General features: G+C 41.0%; 6 protein-coding genes across 6 annotated transcripts in view; 5 read left to right on the forward strand and 1 right to left on the reverse strand.

The window, feature by feature from the left end:
* The window catches only part of LOC140948051 (uncharacterized), a 36,724-nt gene extending 33,071 nt beyond the window's left edge, over positions 1 to 3,653 (forward strand). Inside the window, exons 3-4 of the mRNA XM_073397271.1 lie at positions 904 to 1,089; positions 3,322 to 3,653. Coding sequence (XP_073253372.1) covers positions 904 to 1,089; positions 3,322 to 3,653 — 518 coding nt within the window. The remainder of the gene's footprint in view (positions 1 to 903; positions 1,090 to 3,321) is intronic.
* Positions 1 to 21,972, reverse strand: part of LOC140948785 (uncharacterized) — a 327,016-nt gene that overhangs the window by 217,882 nt on the left and 87,162 nt on the right.
* Positions 1 to 21,972, forward strand: part of LOC140948054 (uncharacterized) — a 120,538-nt gene that overhangs the window by 60,328 nt on the left and 38,238 nt on the right. The gene's annotated exons all lie outside the window — the stretch shown is intronic.
* LOC140948787 (death domain-containing ATP nucleosidase-like) overlaps positions 1 to 21,972 on the forward strand; it is a 99,936-nt gene that overhangs the window by 11,988 nt on the left and 65,976 nt on the right. The window lies entirely within an intron of this gene.
* Positions 3,998 to 5,282, forward strand: LOC140948786 (uncharacterized). The gene has a single exon (XM_073398051.1). The coding sequence runs from the start codon at positions 4,040 to 4,042 to the stop codon at positions 5,234 to 5,236; it is 1,197 nt and encodes a 398-aa protein (XP_073254152.1). The 5' UTR covers positions 3,998 to 4,039; the 3' UTR covers positions 5,237 to 5,282.
* LOC140948053 (uncharacterized) lies at positions 10,532 to 12,592 on the forward strand. Its single transcript, XM_073397273.1, has one exon. It carries the CDS (start codon positions 10,532 to 10,534, stop codon positions 12,590 to 12,592), a length of 2,061 nt encoding a protein of 686 aa, XP_073253374.1.

Genomic DNA, 21,972 nt, shown 5'->3' on the forward strand with positions numbered 1-21,972 from the left:
AACGTCAACGGAATTAGCCTCCCACGCGGGCGTTTTTAGGGGAGCTCGTATTTCGTCCCTCCCCACAAACGCCTGCTCAACCGGGGACGACATTCCTTTCCCACGCGTAGTCTATCACGTTGTACTTTCCAAATTCTGGAAAGTTGACCTTGACCGCAGCGTAACCCGATAATTACGCGATCTGCATGAGACTTTGAGAAACCTGCATGACCACTAATAAATATTAGACTCAGACCGGCAAAAGTAAGATTTACGCAGTCAGAGTTTAGAATTCTCGGTGCACTGCATAACCTTAGCGAAGGAAAAAAAAAAGCAGGAAAAAGGTAACTCTGGGGTCACGTTCTGGGTAACGTTTTTACAGTATCACGAGCTTATACGTCCTGTTTAGCCTGTCAACACTGTTGATTGGTCACTTGCCACGCGAATATGACAATGGAAAAGGAATGTCCTCCGTTGAGCAGGCGTTTGTGGGGAGGGAAGAAATACAAGCTCCCCTAAAAACGCCTGCGTGGGAGGCTACAACGGAATGTGTACCGAACTTTATCGCTCATAATTAAGAATAAAGTAATTGAATAAAACAAGTTCATTGTAAGAAAGATAGCAGTCAGCAATTCAAAAGAAATGTCGTGAAAATCATAATCTGTCGTACTTGGCTGTCGTTGGGGTCTGGCATCTCTTGATTCGGCGTTTTCCTGTGTCTGGTCAGTTTACTTCCAGTTTGTAATCAGAGAGACACTTTTGTGAAAGTTTAACCGTCAAAAATTATTGGAAAGTAAAGATTTACACATGCTACTATGCGTCTACGTGCTAGGCAAGCTAGGCAATTATTCTTTTAGTTTCTTTAATCCGTAAGACTTGATTTCCTAAAAAGGATATACTTCCTAATTCTATTCCATATTTCAGGTGTTTTCACAGCTGCATTTGATTCTCAACTCGAGTGGCTCATTGTTAAAGGGATAGCTGATTTTGCGGATGGTGAGCAAGCGACTGCAGAAAGTTGGGAAACCTGTGCCAGTGTGATGGCAGCATCTTTTGTCTCACACATTTTATGTGATCCCGGTGTTTTCCGCACTTGGCCTCATTACTCAGGTATATTATAAATTCTTGTCAGTTTGGTGTGTGATGATTAGGCGCAGAAGTAACAGGCCGAACTTGGCGTCAGTAAAAACAATGTCTTGAATGTTTATTGAGTGAGGCAGTGTGGAAGATAAGGTCCGAGATCAAAAGGCTCGTCAGTATTTTCCTCCGTTTTGATATTCCATCTTCATTGCCAAGTGGCGTGAAATTAAGAGTTAGAAAGAAGCACTTGTGAGGATTGGCGTCGTTACCTCAATTTTTATACGCTCAACGTTAAGTCTAGCACTAGTGAGTTAGACAAACCTTAGGAAAATGTGCGTCGTTTCTGGTCAAAAATTCAGATTATACATTCCTTCCTTAGCTATAAATTGCGTATCGACTAAGAGCAAGACCGAAAACACTAATGTTGACCTTGCCTGGATCTTTCAGTGGATGGTCTCTTGGAGGCTCAGCTCGATAAACCAGCCTGGCTCTCGACTGAGCTGATTTTAAGTCAGTTCATTCTTTTGTACCGAATCACAGTCTATTAAAACAAGAAAATGTGCTAGTAACATCCATATCAACCTTTAATATGCTGTTCAGTTGTCGGTCTACAGTCAGTTTTAGGCAAGTCTCGAGGAGACTGCAAATCAATATTGGCAATTCCATATAGAAATTAACCAAACCTAGAAGAAGTTAAATGTTTGTGACGTTTTATACCATTCCGTGACACTTTAGTGTCAATCCCGAACTTTTGACCAAATCACAAAGAATTTACAGCTACCCACATGACCTTGCGGTCTTGTCGAGTATGCATGAGACCTTTAAGTACGACAACGTTAACCGAAATAGATGTTATGGTTCAATTTTATCCTTGGTTCAAATTTTCTTTTCTTTTGTTTCAAACTCATTATCATGTCATTATCATACATTTCCATACCCAAAAACAAAAGAAAAGAAAATTTGAACCAAGGATAAAATTGAACCACAACATAGATATACACGATGTTTCCAGCGTCTCAACCAACGATTTTTCTTCACCAGGAGCTTTGTGCGACGACCAGAGCTCAACACAAACCAAAATTCATTCGTTTCGGGAAATATTTATAGGTTAAGGAAAAATATCATAAAAAACAATTTGACTCATTTTACTTGGTGTTAACTCCTGCGCATCAGCACTGATCAAACGACATCCTCTCCCGAAATGAGAAAATGATTTCTGTTGATTCATTCTCCTTGGTCTTGTTGAACGAAAATGTCGATTGAAGAGTTACGTTAGCCACTTGTGACAATTGTTACAATATATGTTTATAGTGGAGTTGTTGTAAGCGTTCTCGTTGATTGGTTTCAGTAAGCTACTTCACTACTAGTAGTATTGGTTTTTCTAAAATAATTGATGATGGATAGAAAGTTTCTCCTGACATGAATTCGGTACAAAGGAGATGTACCAAATTGGTACATCTCCGCGGTAACACTTCTGTTCACGAGATATGTTTAATTAGAGCCTTTGACAGATGACAAAGCCTTGTTTATATTAAGAATTTTGTCTAGTTTGACATCCTTGACCTTAATCTGGTCTTCCTTCGATATTTACCAGGAACTACTACCCTCCTTGTTTTTAAGAGTTTTAAGCGTGTTTCCTCGAGTTTTTAACCGAATTCTTGGCAGTGGATAACTTTAATTAAGCTTAGTGATTTTATAGGTGTTTTTGTAATCAAACAACTATTGTTTTAAATTCCGCCTTGTACTTTGAACTGTATTTTTAATTTGTCCTTTAAGTTTGCGATCACGTTCGTGGTTAAATTATGGAAAAGTTGTAGCCAATCATCTTCGATGAAGAAGCTTAACACCTTCTGAAAATTGACAACAACCTTAGAATTTCCAACTGTAATTTTAGTACTTTCCTATCTGTTAGTATGAAAAGTCTGTTTACTGGTATATACCTTGTAGTTTTTATATTGTTCTCCTACTTTTATATTGGCCAGTTGACTTAAGCTTAGCAGTGAAAACTTCGGTTGAAGAGTCATTTCGACAAAGCAATCATCTCGAAGGTTTCATGCTAATGAAACTGTTTCAACCAATCGGATTAGACTTACGTCAGCATTCGCGTTGCGCTAAGCAGCTGGTTTCCTGGCTGGTATAAAAATGCGTGTAACACTGATCTTGTAGAGAGAATTGTAACATAAGAGTTGTGATAACTTCGTGTCACCTGATTCAAGAATTAAAGAGAGTCGATTGAGCAAGAACTCGTGTGTTTGTTGTTAGAACCTGCTAGTACCCCCAGTAAGGTTCTTCAACAAAGTGGTGGAGAAGTCCGCTTTGTTCCCGTACCAATTTATGTCTGGTCGTGGTCGTGGTCGTGGTACTCCGCAAAGGCCCAACGGACCTCTTCGTCGACCTCACAGCCTTCCATTAGTCCTGATTATCCACAGGCTAAAAGAACATCTGCACGAAGCAGGAGTGCCGCGGGTGCCGCAAGTAAGCCCCCCGTTTTGACTTCCAGCAGAGAAGAACCAGCGCGTTCAAGCCGCACCTTTCGGGCGTTGACCCGAAGAAGATCTTGCACTTCTAAACTTCTTTACAGCCCATTCAAGTAGAAGCAGGCGCTTGTGCGTCGAAGAAACACTCAACAAGAAGGGACGCCCGAAGAAAGGAATACTGAAAGACCCAAGCCAGGAAATTGTAAGCGAACATTATGATTCAATTATTCCAGTATCTCGGATGTGTCGTTGGTTTCGCGTATTATTAGCTTTTGTTTCACACCAAACCCCAAAAAAAATATATATATCTATATCGCTACTTAATCTAGTAATGCCTAAGCGAAGAACGATAGAAATAGTTTACGTGCATGCCTAAAACTGCCCCTTCAACTCACATCGTTACTCGTTCTCAAAGCAGTAAAAAGAAATCCCTAGGTACGCAGACCCACACTGATATTTGTACTTGTCCTCACGGTGAATCAGTTCCATCTACAACTACAATAATGAATGAGGAGCAAAAGAAAGAATTCGAGAAAATGTTTGAGGATATGTGCCATTCCTTAAGGCAAGATTTAGCTAAGGAATCACACTCCCAGCGAACACAATTAGACTTTATTCAGACACGTCTTGATAAAAAACCTAGTTCCAGCGGCATAAAACCTGATATTTTTGATGGAAATCCTGCTGTAGATGCCTTGATATGGTTTGATTCTTTTTCACGCATTGCGCAAATTAATAACTGGTCCGCTGAAAATCGCCTTAGTGCTTTTCCGCTGTATTTATCGGGCGTGGCTCATGCATGGTTTCTTTCCCTTCCCGAAGATGTTATTAACAATTTTAGTCGGCTTAAAGAGGCTTTTCAGGAGCGTTTTGCTTCGGGGCCGCACGATTGGATTCTTAGCCAACAATTAAGCACTCGGAAACAAGCGAAGGGGGAGCGCATCGCTGATTATCTTACTGACATCACGCGTTTGTGTAAGCGTTTAAAATTATCGGATGCAGATTCTATGCGTTACTTTACTCAAGGTCTTCAACCTCACATTCAAAGTTATGTGACTTTAGCTCGACCTAAGACTTTTCAGGAAGCAGAATCTTTAGCTCGTATGAAAGAATTAGTGGCAAATAATCAGAGTGTGCCGGATACACAATCAGTGATAAATCAAATGGAAGCAATGTTCCAGAAATTAATGACCCAAGCGGTCTCTCCCAAACCTCCAACAATTGCGGCGGCTTCTGCAGAACCGATGCCATCGCAAATCGATAAGCGTTTTGATGAGCTTTCTAAACAACTTAAACAACTGCAGAAGCAAACCACGCAGCGCCCAGCTTCTTATGCCAGTGTAGCGGCTTATGATCAACCACAATCTTCTCCTCCGCGTTTTAATCAAACGCGCAATTGGCAAGGACAGCCTACTCGCCAAATTGACCAGATGCAGAGGCAGATAAACCGGCTGGAAAATGAACTTAGGCGTTACCAAAATCCGCGTCGCCCTGATTTTCGCTCCTATGGTCGCAATTTTCGCACAGTAGAGGGAGATCCTATCTGTTCTTTTTGCCAACGTGTAGGACACACTTGGCGAACTTGCCAACAGCGTGGTAGGGATCCACGGCTCCCTCCAAACCAGGTGCGTTTTTCTAATAGGCCCCAATTCTCAGAGCAGCCTAATAGTCGTCAGCCTAATTCGCAGTTAAACGAGTAAGGGCTCTTGCCGGACGCTCTTTTCCCCGAGCAAGAGCCAATTTTAGTCAACCGCAAATCGCGTCGTATAACGCTGATAATGTAAATATTTCACGATTTAATTATTCACCAGAGGGTATTTATTTCGAAGGCGATGAGTCTCAACTGTCTATTTCGGATGATGTAGTTATCCCGGGAACTGCAAATCCCCAACGTAATAGTCAGGTTGACCCTCAAGTTGCTTCGTATTCATCTTGCACATATTATTCCGCGGGTGACACATTGGCCAATTCCTATTTATCCCAATTTCATGAGGTTCACAATGAAGATGTTTTTCTTGACAACGGCGCAAACGAATTAAATGATAATATTATTTACGGTTCCGAGGTTCACAACAACGATGTTATTATAGAAGACAGTGAAAATGAATGTCATGGCAACGTTATTGAAAATACGGCGATTTTCCATTTCAATAGAAATTTCAGTGAACACAGTAGCGCAAGTGAAAATGAGAATGTTAAACAAATTGATATTACATGCGAAGATAAACCAGAAGAAAATTTCCAGAATGAACAAACCGTTGCAGACAATATTTATGACACAGAATATGAATACTTGCGCCACAATTTAATTGATAATACAATTACAGTGTTAAGTAATGAAATTGAATCGCATGATAAAAATTTGCACAATGAAGTAAATGCGCTACGTACAGATAAAAATTCGGAACCTATTTGTGGCGAAATGATGTTTTTAGAGAATTCTTATGGCGAAGTTTATGATGAATCAGAAATTACACGAGATATAAATGATACTTCAAGTGCGCAATTATTACATATCGAAGAAGATACGGCCGTTTTTCCAGTGGATAATCAAATTCAGAATATAAATGAATCTCAAGAAATAAATTCAAGTTATACAACAAGTGAAAGAAATATAGACCCGCCTTTTGCATGTACCCAAGGTGCACACACAGCTGTTGCGTTTTCGCACGTAGAACCTACTATTCATGAAAGCGTGTTTAACCCTGATCAAGTTTGGCATGACTTTCTATTTCCTCAACCATCTTCCCAGGTAGGTAATCACGTAGTTTCGGAAAATATTATTTCAGAGCGCTCAGAACTTTCCGAAACTGCTGCATTTTCGCAAGTAAGCACTTCAGCTGTGGCAAATCACTCTGGTTTACAAGGCCTTGACCAGTCTGTCGATTTGGTTGCACCTATTATTGATTCCGTTCAGGAAATAACGGACACTGACGCGTCCACCCCTCAGGAGTGGTACACTCCACCTCAAACGCCCCCATTTATTAGCTCGCATGTGAATGCCTTTGATTCACAGGTACACCCTCCATCAGATAGTCTTTATGTCTATGGCTCTATCGCCGACCGATCCACGCTAATGTTGGTTGATACGGGTGCCTCAGTCACTGCGGTAAGTAGTAATTTCGTTTCTACATTCACGGTGTCTCCTAAACTTCAGCCGTCACCTATTTCGTCGATACAAACGGTTAGTGGTGAACACCTTCCAGTTTTGGGTCAGGTCAATCTTCCTTTAACTATAGGTGCCAATGCATATCCTTTTGAGACTCTTGTTATTGACAACCTCACCTATCCCGTCGTGCTTGGTAGAAATTTTCTTATGCACTTTGGTTCTGTGATTGATTTACAAGATAATACCTTGACACTTACTGGCACCAATTCGGTACCCTTACATTCATCATCTCCACCCTTAACTAACCAACACAGGGAACAAGAACCAGTTACTGTGCATGCCTTTGCTACTTACATCCTGCCCCCAATGTCTGAGTCTGTTATTCCAGTTTATCCAAAGAGCTCCTTACCAGTGGGAAAGACGGGTTTAATAGAGCCCAGTGCAAAACTCATTGACCGCTATCATGTCTGTGGCGCCTCCCAACTTGTAAGTTTTTCAGAGCAGCATACCTTTCCTTTTCGGATTCTCAACCCAACTCAAAAGCCTGTGACAATTTACCGCTGTACAACAGTGGGGACTTTTACCCCTTCAGCTGCATCAATGTCTGTTATTGCCACTTCCGACACCCCTGCACAGTCCCCTCCACCTGTTGGAGATGAGGAAACCGTTCCTTTAGACTTCACATCGACTAACCTGGATGAACACCAACTTTCCAAGTTAAAATCTTTGATAGCTGAATATCGCGATATTTTTGCTTTAAAGCCGGAAGAACTTGGGCGCACAGGTTTAGTAAAGCATCGAATTGACACTGGTGACAACCCACCCATTAGACAACGACCTTATCGTGTCTCTGAATCTCAGCGTGGTATTATTGAGGAACATGTCACTGATATGTTAAATAGGGGAATAATTCAACCCAGTACAAGCCCGTGGGCGTCTCCTATTATTCTAGTCAAAAAGAAGGACGGGACTGATAGATTTGTCGTTGATTTTCGAAGGTTGAATTCCGTCACACGTAAAGATTCTTATCCTCTTCCTCGAATAGACGATGCCTTAGATGCACTCAACGGTACTAAATTTTTCAGTTCTATGGATTTAATGAGTGGTTTTTGGCAGGTTGAAATGGAATCTGAGTCACGTGAACACACCGCTTTCGTTACTTATGGTGGTCTTTACGAGTTTTTAGTGCTCCCATTCGGATTAACTGGGGCCCCGTCAACGTACCAACGATTAATGGAATGTGTTCTACGAAATCTAACGTATAAGATCTGTTTAATTTACTTAGATGACATTCTCGTCTATTCCAAAACCTTTGAGGACCATTTGAGCCATCTCAGACAAGTTTTCGATCGGCTACGTCACGCAAACCTGAAACTAAAACCTTCTAAGTGTAAATTTGCTTGCCCAAAAGTTAAATACCTAGGGCATGTAGTTTCTCCTGAAGGAATAGCACCAGACGATGATAAAATAGCAGCCGTAAGAGATTTCCCACGTCCTCACAGTGTTAAGACCGTTAGATCATTTTTGGGTTTAGCTAACTATTACCGACGCTTTATCAAGGATTTTGCCAAAATTGCGTCGCCTTTGAACCAACTACTGCGCAAAGACCACAAATTTCTCTGGACAGATGCGTGTGAACAGGCATTCAAAGCCTTAAAAGAGGCACTTATAAGTGCCCCCATCCTAGCATTCCCAGATTTCAAGGAACCCTTTCATTTGTACACAGATGCATCTAACGAAGGAGTAGGAGTAACCTTAGGACAGATTCAGAATGGTCGCGAAGTTGCTATCGCTTATGCTGGTCGCGATTTCAATTCAGCAGAGAAAAATTACAGTACCACCGAAAGAGAAGCCTTAGCCGTAATTTTTGGAATCAAGAAGTTCGAACCGTATTTATATGGGAGAAAATTTGTTTTACATACCGATCACCATTCTCTTAAATGGTTAATGTCCATTTCTGACCCCTCCGGAAGATTAGCTAGATGGTCACTTTTAGTTCAGCAGTATGACTTTGAAATTCGCCATCGCCCAGGAGCAGCACATGCAAATGCCGACGCTCTTTCTCGCCGACCGTACACCCTTCCTTCTCCGTCCATCTCCGCTTATGATGTTCCAGGCGTCCAAACACCGCGCGTGCGCGACTTACAACGCCGCGACCCAGATCTTTCTGACCTTGTTCAATATCTAGAAACATGGAAACTCCCGGATCACAACGACACTGCGCGTTCTCTTTTGTTGACTGTTGATGACTATTTTCTTAGTGACGATGGGTTGCTTTTCCACCTATGGACTCCAAAAGATCGCCGTCGCTCAACTACTTACCAACAGTTAGTGATCCCAACCGCCTTGCGCTATGAATTACTAGTTTGGGCTCATGACGATCCTACCGGTGGACACTTTGGTACTGTTAAGACCTATGAGAAACTTCGTACTCGCTACTATTGGCGAAAGATGTTTTCTGATGTTAGTCATTGGTGTCGCAGTTGTTGTGACTGCGCTATGAGGAAAAGTCCTCGCAATCGGCACAAGGCTCCCCTGTTACCGATCCCAGTTCAGGATGCTTTTGACCGCGTCGCTTGTGACATAATTGGTCCATTCCCGGTTTCTAAAGCAGGTAACCGATATGTTGTTGTGTTTTCTGAGTACTTAACCAAATGGGTAGAGTGTTTCCCTGTTCCATCAATCGAAGCTTCTGTGATCGCACGACTTCTTGTCGATGAAATTTTCTGCCGCCATGGTGCACCACGCACTCTTCTATCTGATAGAGGAAGCAATTTTCTCTCATCTTTGGTCTCCGAGGTTTGTAAATTGCTGAACACTAAAAAGGTAAACACAACTGCTTATCATCCGCAGACAGATGGTCTGGTTGAGCGTTTTAATAACACCTTAGCTGAAGCTATCTCGTCGTTTGTTAGTTCAAACCAACAGGACTGGGATGTTTATATCCCCGCGATCCAATTTGCTTATCGCACTTCACCGAGCGTTACTACTGGCGACAGCCCCTTTTACTTGCTTTATGGGCGCGAACCTCGTTTGCCACCTGATGTAAGCTTGTTACCAGCGACTCAACTTTCCGCTTCGGTCAACGAACATCGCGCACGCATAGTGAGCCAGATAGAAACTGCCCAGTCCATTGCACGTTCGAATATCGCTAGAGCTCAACAACTAATGAAATTGCAGTACGATAAGAATTCAGCGGATGCACCATTTGAGGTCGGCCAACGAGTATGGATCTATACGCCAAAGGTAAAAAGAGGCCTCAGTAAGAAACTGTTATCAAAATGGAACGGTCCTTTTCGAATCTGCCGTAAATTGTCTCCTGTGCATTATCAAGTTCGCACTTGTGACAACCGCTTGGTGGCCACGACTGTTCACGCTAACAGATTAAAGCACTTTTATGACCCTGCCGATCGCCCCATTTTACCACCAGCAGTAGACGATCCCGATGATCTAGCATTCGATGCTGCTGATCTTCCCGCTGATAGTTTTTGTACAGATGATTCTCCTCCCTCTAGCTCAAGTAATGCTGAACCCATACAAGATGCTAACGAGAATCCTAACGCTAGTCCCGTTGACTCTACAGATGTCTTCCAAGACCCAGATGTCTTTGCAGCCGAAAAGATTCTCCGATCCAGAACAAGAAATGGCAAAGTTCAGTACCTCATCCGATGGGCAAACTACCCTGTTTCAGACGCGACTTGGGAACCGGCCGAGAATATTTTGGATCAACGCCTTCTGGATGAATTCCAAGGAAAGTCCACTTAGATTTACCTTGTTCCTTGTCGTTTTATTATTGCTATCAATTCAGCTAGTTCATACACAGGAAAGGTCAACCTTTGATTATGATCTTAACGGTCAACGAGTCACTTATTATCCTGAATCACTAATGCTTTCTCGTAATCCAAAGGCTATCGTTTTTTATCAGGATACCAAACTACTTAACCTGTTTATTGATCTGCGCACGCCCGAAATTGGCCATGACTTTACCATTAACAACACTTGCGATAGCGATAAGTCTCATTTTCTAGGGCAGCTGTTGGAACAATTGCGAACAGTGCAGAAATCCATGCAGCGAATCATGTTTTCACACGGTTATACTTCTTTAATTGAGTGTGATTCTTATATCAGGCGATATTACCAGTATTCTACAGGAATGACTTCTACTATGTCGTGCCCCTACTTCTATAAAAAGTCACTTCACGAATGTAAACTATGGGCCTTAAAAACATGTACTGGTATATCTCCTCATGAACGTCAGTGGTTACAAAATTCTCAGCGTATTTCCCGCCAAAAACGGGATCTTCCCTGGGCTTGTGGAGCTGGATTATTAGGTTTGCCAAAATTGTTCTATACCAAAGTTTTAGGAGGATCCTGTGACCCTGGCGTTGATGTTTTCGGGTTAATGCAAATTTTTATAAAATTTCTAGGAGCCCAAAAATCATTGGAACAGATGGTCAAAACTGTTAACGGCAAAACCGTTTACCTCGCAAAAATAACAGACAAATTGGTTACCAAAGTTAATAACCTGCAGTCGTCCCTTCGCGCGCTTGATTCTACATTCCTAGAATGGAAGACAAAAATACAAGCCTTTGCCACCCACGAAAACTGTCACCACAATAACTATATGGAATTTCTGTCAAAATTTTCCTTAGAAATAGCTAGAACCTTCTCAACACAGCTCCGTTTCACTGAAATAAATGATATCTTACATCAAGCACACAAGCTTCATAACAAGCAACTTGTCAGTTTTGCCGATCTTCCTTCGTTTTTGACCACTAGCATACAACACCAACTTCATTCACTGCCCTCACTACAACATACGCTCTCTGCATTAGAGGCTGGTTACCCAATATTGTTGCAACCGTTTGTCGATTATCAATACAACATGGCCAAATCTATGGCAATCAATATTCTTTTCACTATTCCTGAACTGACCCCTGAACACGCGTTTTGCACTATTGAATATCTGACTCCGCTAAAATATAATATTTCTGGCACATGTTTTCAGGGTCCAATTACTCACGATGAATTAGCCTTGTTACATTGTCCACACGCTGAATTTATTTTAAAACGAACATTGTTAGACCAATGTTATCACACAGATGACACTTTTGTTTGTCCCCAACACATTTTGAAGACAGTCAACGATACTCGATGGTTAGGCCTACCTTGGAATAAAAACGCAAAACTGAATTTCGTTCGGCGACACCAACAAGCGCCGGACTGTTCAGACCTTCACAATTTATACCATTTAGGAGGCCGATATTATTTGTCTACTCAGCAAGGGTTACTACCCGTTTTCAACACTACTGACGGTTCCTCTCATTTAATTTCACTTACACCATTAACGGTCTACCATTTTCCTTGCGAATTAACTTTCACTACTCAACAAACCGGTTTAGGTACCTGCCCTCATAGTATAACTCTTCATTTACCGTTATTCAGTTCTAATTCATTTCGTTACATTCCGTGGCAAAATAACGACGATGACCTTTTAAAATTACATTACCAATCGCTTAATTTTACACCTCCACTTCAATTCGATAATCAAACACTCCAATCACTCGACCACACATTTCGTCTGCTTGACAAACAATTCACTTCTCAAATCGCCACACTACAACAAGACCTTTCCCATTTACATTCTGTTAGTTCCACCACACTTAATGATCGGCTTACCTACATTGCTCTCTCACTCACCTTGCTGAACACTTTTGTCATCATTGTCTTGTATTGTCGCATGAAACGACCGCCAAACCAGCCGTTGTTTCGGACTGTTCTATTTCGGCGCAAACAGTCTCCTAAAAACAGTACAAACGCCGCCTCAGACACATCGCCTGTCAGTGAAAACGACATCGAGCTTGAAGCCTCGCCATCGACTAGTAACACTGACCAAGGTCAAGAAAACGTCACTTGTTCCACCTGTAATAAGCCTGTTTCAGTTTAATTCGTTTCACGTTATCTATATATATATATATATTAAAAAAAAAAAACAAAACAAAACAATTCAGCATTGTTTCCTATTTGGGCATCACTATGGTACTTTTGACAATCCGCAATTTCAATGCAAATTTCCGTCCTTGTTTTTGTTTCCAGTTATTTATACTGCGTTTTCCTTTGTTCTAGATCGCCTATCATCTCTCAGCATGGATTTTCATCAATCTCGTCCGATCTTACAATTAGCTGAGTCTTCACACAAAACCCATATCGTTCGAGTTCCAGCCTATGCGTTTTCACGATTAGTTTCACCCTCCTTACTCTCCTTTTGCAGTCCGTTTTATGCAGCGTTTCTGAATAGGCATGACACTACTTTTACAACCTCATCTTGCAGTCACTGCGGGTCTGAGCATTCCGTACAACAGTTTTGTTTGCCTTCTGACTATTCACCGGCCGAAGTAAATTTCTTATTCGATTTTCTGGAGCGTACACCTCAGGCAACATTTGCACCTGGCTTATTTCTATCAGTAATTCGCTTATGTGATTATTTGTTAATTCCTCATCATGTTATTTTCGATCTAATCCAGCTGTATATTCCTCGGCATTTACGCGTTCGTTCTCGGTTCACAACGGATTTAGTACAAACACTCAATTCTACCAGCTATGCCGTTTTTGGGCATGAATTCGCGCACACTTATTTCGTTTAAGTTTGCATTTTGGGCTACTATATATATATCTTTTTTTTGTTGTTGTTTTTTCTTTCACTCAACAACTATTTGACGCGGTGAAGTTCGCTGCTCATAGCATAGTTAGTTGGCCTATTCACTTGACGCGGTGAAGTTATACTGCTCGTGACTACATAGACCATCCTAATTCTGTTGAGTGAACCCCTTATTCCCTTGTTAGTTTGGTTTTTCACTTGACGCGGTGAAGTAATACTGCTCGTGGCTCCAAGTCAAACTAACACACATCCGTAATTTTTTTCCTCCATAGTTGCCCTAATGCCTAAAGCAAGACGAAAGCCCCGCAAAGACCGTGCAAAGGCGCGCTTAACCTCTTTTCTAGAAACTAAATGTTTCGTCTGTTTGGATTCGCCTCATGAACACCCAAGCCGGCCTCTCTCGTGTTGTCGCAAGTACATACACGAGGAGTGCCTTCTTGAGTGTTTGCGTTTTGCCAATCAGGCGGTGGGAGACTCCTGCCCCCACTGTCGGGCGCCAATCCACGCGTACCATATTTCAAGCTCAAATGTTCCTTTGGGACCGAATCCTTTTTGTTTTCGGAGGGTTCATTATCCGCCTCCCCCGCCACCGCCACCCGATCCGGATGAATGGTTCGCGTATTTTGGCATCCCTCTGGAGCCGGATGATGATCCCTTCCCCCGGTACGTTCTTCCTCCCGCCCCGCCTGGTTGGGCAGAGTATATGCGCCAGTTTTAACTCTTGGGTAACGTCACTCTTCACGGTTAAGCAACAAAACAGTCCCTCTTACCTTGCATATTGACGATTTCCTTCCTCCTTTTCCGCGTTGCCCAAATCAATATTATACACAAAAATTTTAAAACACCACATAAACTAAAACATAAAAATACAAAATGTACGCAAAACCCACACACACACGAAAAAAAAATTAACGCACAATCCATATTTATCCGCCTTGTTTTTACCTTGTGGTGTTGGGATTTTTCATTGTTCTCTCCGCAGTTGTTAGTATTCATTTTCCATCGCCCTGATTGTTCTCTTCCTTATTTGGAGCTGGGGACAGCTCCGTCTAAGTGGGGAGTATTTGTTAAACAATAAAAATGGAAGCGATGAAAAATGTTCGCAGTGCGCACGTTTTTGACTTAACATTATTAAAGGAATTTTATTCGGTGTTTGGGATTTATTGCAAAATTCATTCGTTTCGGGAAATATTTATAGGTTAAGGAAAAATATCATAAAAAACAATTTGACTCATTTTACTTGGTGTTAACTCCTGCGCATCAGCACTGATCAAACGACATCCTCTCCCGAAATGAGAAAATGATTTCTGTTGATTCATTCTCCTTGGTCTTGTTGAACGAAAATGTCGATTGAAGAGTTACGTTAGCCACTTGTGACAATTGTTACAATATATGTTTATAGTGGAGTTGTTGTAAGCGTTCTCGTTGATTGGTTTCAGTAAGCTACTTCACTACTAGTAGTATTGGTTTTTCTAAAATAATTGATGATGGATAGAAAGTTTCTCCTGACATGAATTCGGTACAAAGGAGATGTACCAAATTGGTACATCTCCGCGGTAACACTTCTGTTCACGAGATATGTTTAATTAGAGCCTTTGACAGATGACAAAGCCTTGTTTATATTAAGAATTTTGTCTAGTTTGACATCCTTGACCTTAATCTGGTCTTCCTTCGATATTTACCAGGAACTACTACCCTCCTTGTTTTTAAGAGTTTTAAGCGTGTTTCCTCGAGTTTTTAACCGAATTCTTGGCAGTGGATAACTTTAATTAAGCTTAGTGATTTTATAGGTGTTTTTGTAATCAAACAACTATTGTTTTAAATTCCGCCTTGTACTTTGAACTGTATTTTTAATTTGTCCTTTAAGTTTGCGATCACGTTCGTGGTTAAATTATGGAAAAGTTGTAGCCAATCATCTTCGATGAAGAAGCTTAACACCTTCTGAAAATTGACAACAACCTTAGAATTTCCAACTGTAATTTTAGTACTTTCCTATCTGTTAGTATGAAAAGTCTGTTTACTGGTATATACCTTGTAGTTTTTATATTGTTCTCCTACTTTTATATTGGCCAGTTGACTTAAGCTTAGCAGTGAAAACTTCGGTTGAAGAGTCATTTCGACAAAGCAATCATCTCGAAGGTTTCATGCTAATGAAACTGTTTCAACCAATCGGATTAGACTTACGTCAGCATTCGCGTTGCGCTAAGCAGCTGGTTTCCTGGCTGGTATAAAAATGCGTGTAACACTGATCTTGTAGAGAGAATTGTAACATAAGAGTTGTGATAACTTCGTGTCACCTGATTCAAGAATTAAAGAGAGTCGATTGAGCAAGAACTCGTGTGTTTGTTGTTAGAACCTGCTAGTACCCCCAGTAAGGTTCTTCAACAACTGTCAGTACATCTCAGCAAACTGAATCCACAATCCAGCAGCATCTTGCAGGTATTTTTCGTTAACAACGCATGTTGAAATTGTGACATTTCATAAGTCTACAGTCAGTTTATGGTTAGCATCTTATTAGTACTGCTTCAGACTGTTCCAGGCTCCAAGATAGTCGGGTCTGCGAAATTGAGAGCGCGAACACGCCCCCTTTTCGCAGATGACACGTTCAAGTGCCTTTCACTTAGGCGCCATCCCTACTCTCTGAGAGTCTGGAACAGGCTAGTACAGTTTTTGACGAGACTAACAGCAACACCCCTAAATTGCTCAAAATGGTGCGGTATGGTAAAGTTTTCTATTTTAATAAGGCTTCATTGTATTCAGGGAAAACTATAGACACCAAACAGCTTAGCTTGATCTCCCGATTTTTTTTCTGAGGGAGTGGGGACGTCTGTACACAGGTTACAACGGCTTTATTTTTGCGTTTGTTACTCAACAAACAGAGAGTGAAAACGGAGTAATACTGGATAGAGTGACTAATTTGCGTGTGGGGCTCGCGTGCGACACACGCCAAAAGTGCTCGTCGTCCACGGTGCTCTGTGTCTAAGTAGCAGCGTTTAATTTTCTGAAAGAAAAAGAAACTGTTTGGTAGTCTAGGAAAAAAATGAGCCGATCACAAGCCATTTCAACATAAAAAAAAGACCCTCCCACGTACTTTAACTATTTTAATTGCGACCATTTGAAAAAATCCGTCAACACCACTGGAAAGAACACACTAAAATAACTAAAGTTGCTAAGTTAAAGTGGTGTGATTTGTTGAAAACTAACCAATAAATATAGCTCCAGAAAGTCGCGAAGTTTTACATACGTTTCTATGGAAGAGAGCAAGTTTATTTCCTCCATACAAAAGTCTGTAAAACTTCGGGACTTTGACGAAGAATATCTTCTGTCGCTCAGCCTACCGTGTGGCACGAAATCTTTGCAGGTTCTAATTTTTACAATTTTTTCAGCGATCCGCAAAAATAAGTTCCCGCAAATAAAAATTACCGCAAACATTTTCTTGCAAAAATTTACTCCAGAGTAAATATTCTCTAACTTTAATTCGCTAGACAAACAAAACAGTACTAAGAAATCGTGTCTGTTCAATCACAACTTGTCTCTTTCATTCAGAAACAAAACGGTATACAATGAAATGCTGGTTTATTTGTGTGAAAATATCTATGTCTGTTGCACGTTCTCACTAAAAACGAAAGTTCAGGAAATATTATCAATGCTGGGTACTGGGTACTTTCAGAAAACCGCAAAAATTAATTCCCAGCAAGAAAAACCACTCTGTAAGAGGCTCTACACTTCTTCTCGTACAAACCCAAATGATCCTCGTTTTGACGTGTTTTTCGACAGTTCAACCCTTCCACAGCTGTCTCCACATCAAGCTGACAGCTGCGACGGTCTTTTGACAAAAGAAGAATGTTATGCCTGACTTAAAAGTTTTTCCAAAGGCAAGTCTCCCGGTACGGATGGCTTAACTGCGGAATTTTTTCTTTCCTTTTGGAAGTTATTAGGGCAAGAATTAGTTGACAGCTTTAATTATGCTTTTGAGAAGGGTGAAATGCCTATTTTTTAAAAGAGAGGTATCATCACTCTAATTCCAAAGGAAGACAAAGACAGGACTCTTTTGGATCATTGGAGGCCTATCTCGCTTCTGAACACAGACTATAAAGTTACCACTAAGTCAATCGCAGCAAGAATTGCGAAAATGCAGCTACCCAGCCTTATACATGAGGGTAGACGGGATATATCAAAGACCGTTTTATTGGTCAAAACATACCGTTAATAGCAGACATTATAAAGTGCACAAAAACGCTAGAAAATCCAGGTATAGCGTTGTTCTTGGATTTCAAAAAAGCCTTTGACAGTTTAGAGTGGAACTTTATTAAAAAGGCTTTTATAGAGACGTTTAATTTCGGCGCTTCTTTAATACAGTGGGTCAATACTGTTTGAAGCAATATTCAAAGCTGCGTTATAGATATTGGTTATGCAACGCCGTTTCTCGAATTAGAGCGCGGTATAAGGCAAGGTTGCCCTCTTTCTGGCGAACTCTTTGTACTCGCTGTTTAAATTTTAGCAAATTCAATAAGAAACGACAAATTGATAACGGGTATAAATTTCAAAGAATTAGAGCGCGGTATAAGGCAAGGTTGCCCTCTTTCTGGCGAACTCTTTGTACTCGCTGTTTAAATTTTAGCAAATTCAATAAGAAACGACAAATTGATAACGGGTATAAATTTCAAAGGCAGGGAGTATAAGTTATCTCAATACGCGGATGACACCTGATGCTTGTTGCGCGACGGAAAGTCAGTTGAAAACCATTTCGAGAAGTTAGAGGCTTTTAGAGGGCGTTGCGGATTAGAGCTGAATAGATAAAAAACGGAGGCATTGTGGTTGGAAAAAACTAGACCACAATCGACAAACCTTTTCAACATAAACTGGCCCACGAAGTGCGTTTGTCTAGGCGTTTCTTTCTCATGTGATTCGGAAGCTTCAACAAAAGATGGTTAAAAAAAAGTTTGTCGTCCTGGAAAGTGTCTTAACGTCTAGTCCTCTGGAGATTTAACACTCTTTGGAAAAATAGCCATTATCAAAAGTTTAGCTCTTTCAAAAATAATTTTCATTTCCTCTGTTCTCAGCGTTCCCTCTGGTTTTGTCGATCAAGTGAACAAATCTCTTTCCAACTTTGTATGGAACCACAAACCACCCAAAATCAAGCGCTCAACAATGATTGGAAAGATAAATGACGTCGGACTCAGCATGCCTGATTCCGATATAATAGATAAATCTTTGAAGGCAGGGTGGGTGGAAGACAATACCGTTTAGCCTTTTAGACAGTGTGGGTGGCCTGTTGTTGTTTAAATGTAATTGTTCGTTAAGAACGTTACCCGAGCTCCCTCTACTGCCACTTTTTTACCGAGTTGTTTTCAGTGCTTGGGAGAGCATATCCAAGCACACAGCAAGGACAAAGAACGAAATCGAAAATGAGATCTTGTGGAATAATCATGAAGTCACTATCGGCAACAAATCTTTTTTTTGGTACGATGCTGGCGTAACGACCTTGCCAGACATCCTAGACAAGAAAGGAAAGTTCTTGACGTTTACAACATTCATTGAGAAGTACAAAATTAACACAAACTTTCTGTGCTGTATTGGCTTGTGTAAAAAAATACCAAGGCATTGGAGGGAAGTCTTTAGACGTGATAAGGAAAATGACGTGGTAGTTTCGGATGAGTCAGTTCAGCTATTTAAGAACTCACCTCCCACTTGCCGGCAAGCACGCGCGTTTTATGTATCTAAAACTTTCCAAAAACCTACATCGGAAGTTCGTCTTGTTGAGGCTGGCTTCACAGATCAGACATTTGCGGTGTTATACGTTCTTCCATTCAAGCTGACAAAAAACATAAAGCTTTCTATGTTTCAGTTTAAAATAAACCATCACATCCTATACACTCGCGACAAACTTTTCAAGGCCAACATTACTGACCGTGACTCCCGTCATATGTGTAAATTGAAGCAGACCGTAGAGCATCTGTTTGTCGAATGCCAGCATGTCCACTTCTTCTGGAACCTTTTTACCTCATGGTGGAACGGTAATAACTCGCCCTAAGTGTCCTTGACCAGTAACGATAAGATTTACGAATATATCGCTGAGAATCGATCCTTCTATACGTTTAATCTTTGCTTGATAGTCGCTCGTTTTTATATCTACACTGCAGCCAAAGAAAGCGAACCATATAGTTCCTTAGCCTTTAAAGCTTTTCTGAAATATTTAAATTATATATAGAGCCTTCAAGTGTCCGTGAATCCTTGAGCCTTTAGCCGCAAACAAGCTTGACTTGTTCAGTTATTTCCATGTGTTATTTGGTTATTTTTTTTAATTTATCTATTTAACTATTCATTTTTTGTAATTAATAATCGCAACATCCTGTAAAAAAAAAAACAATAACAAAAAGGAAGGAATAACCACGCTGTCCAAAATCGCAAAAATTAGTTCCCGCAAAACGCAAAAAATCGGCAATCCGCAAAACTAAACTCCCGCAAAATTTCGTGCCAAACGGTATGTTGGGTTATGAAAGTATTTCTTCACATAATTCATACTTCTTCTCAGGATTAAGAATCATTATAGGTATCCCAAAAAGGTCTTTAACTCGTTCGTTGTGCAACATTACAAAAGCATAAAAGCGTATCGTAGGCGATATACAGAGCGTGGACAGCTCGTACACTGTGTGACAGTGTTATAAAACCAAATCGATCTTATTTTTAGTATCTTGTATTTCCCAGGGGTGCCAAGTATCATAGAAAGGATTCGTCAGCTTTACAAACGTCGTGAAGGACGGCTGGTACCATTTCCATGGTGTGATGACCTTAATTTCAACCTGAATGAGATTTTCACCCGACTGAAGATCGTTAACAAAGAAAAAACCCGAGGAACATTGACCGATGATGAAATCACCAACATGACTGCTATCTTTAGACCCCAACCTGATTGCCCGAAACCACGGATTCTTTTGATCGAAGGAGAACCTGGCATGGGAAAGACCACCTACTCACAAAAACTGGCGTATGACTGGGCAAATAAACAAGATGAATGGGACACGTCTTTTCCATCAATTGAAGTGCTGGTCTTGCTTAGATGCAACGATGTTAAATCTGGCATCTGGGAAGCTATTGACGATCAACTTCTTCCTGATGATATTGACGAAGAGGCTAAGGAGAATTTTTTCAAATACATCCGAGAAAATCAGGCCAAATGTTTGCTACTGCTTGATGGATTAGATGAGGCAGATCCCTTTCAACTGGATATGTACTACTCGCTCGTTGAGAGTAAACTCCTCCCAGCTTGTCACATTGCCATTACATCTCGCCATGAGGTTGGAAAGAAAGTAAGGCGGTACTGTGACACCCTTTGGGAGATTGTAGGATTTACTAACGAGGATGCGGAAATTTTTATCAGAAAGTATTTTAAAGGCAAGGAACATTTGGCTGAGAAGCTGATTAAACGATTGAAACTTCTAGAGTATGATGATGATGATGATGATGCTGATGATCCACTTGCAACGCTAGGCGAGTTAACAAAAAATCCACTCAATACAGCTTTACTCTGCTGTCTTTTCGAGGATTTCGAAGATGTTCTTCCAACAAGCAGGACTGAGTTGTACCTTGAAATAGTTACCTTTGTTTTGAGAAGATACGAAGTAAAAAACGGACTTGAAAGCAGCAATGAAGACTTGATTTTAGGTTATAGGAAAGAACTTTTGCTTTTGGGCAGCTTCGCGTTAGAATCACTCCTTAAAGGAGAGTCGTACTTTGAGAAGAAGGAAGATACCGTCAAGCTTATCAATTTTGGATTCTTGTCTTTTCAACAAGGTGGCGCCAAGCGCAAACCTTGCACGCGCTGTACATTTTTACACAAAAGCTTTCAGGAATTTTTTGCAGGCTTATTCCTTGCGTTTCAGATTCTCAACAAAGAAAGAGACTTTACCTCCGTTGTAGATGATGAGAGATACTTGGATAAACTGAGACAGGTCTTTTTGTTCATGAGTGGCATCATAGCTTCACGGAGTGAGGAAACTGCAGTGTCGTTCGTTAGTGGTATCGCTAAAAAAATCAACCCTACCGGAGACCTTAAATATATGACTATAGCTTGTGAGTTTTTGTCGGAATTTTCAAATGTTAAGAAAAGCCTTGAAACTCGCTTAGTTTCTACTTTAAGTGAGAACCTTGACATGTCGTCCCTGACTGAAGTGAATTTTGAGGGCACGTGGATGTACGATGCTGGTGCTGCTGCGATTTCTCAGGCCCTCACAGCAAACTCCTCCCTGACTATTTTGAATTTAGCTCTTAACGGTATTGGCGACGTAGGTGCTTCTTATCTTTCTCAGGCCCTCAAAGAAAACTCCTCCCTGACTTGTTTGGATTTAGATTTTAACAGAATTGGCGACGCCGGTGCTGCCTCTCTTTCTCAGGCCCTCACAGCAAACTCCTCTCTGACTAGTTTGGATTTGAATCATAACAGAATTGGCGACGCTGGTGCTTCTTCTCTTTCTCAGGCCCTCACAGCAAACTCCTCCCTGACTAGTTTGGATTTAGGTTTTAACAGAATTGGCGACGCCGGTGCTTCTTCTTTATCTGAGGCCCTCACAGCAAACTCTTCCCTCACTAGTTTGGATTTATCTTATAACAGGTTTGGCGAGGCCGGTGTTTCTTCTCTTTCTCAGGCCCTCAAAGTAAACTCCTCCCTG

Source organism: Porites lutea, chromosome 9 (genome assembly GCF_958299795.1).
Source record: "Porites lutea chromosome 9, jaPorLute2.1, whole genome shotgun sequence".
In the NCBI taxonomy this organism is placed as follows: Eukaryota; Metazoa; Cnidaria; class Anthozoa; order Scleractinia; family Poritidae; genus Porites; species Porites lutea.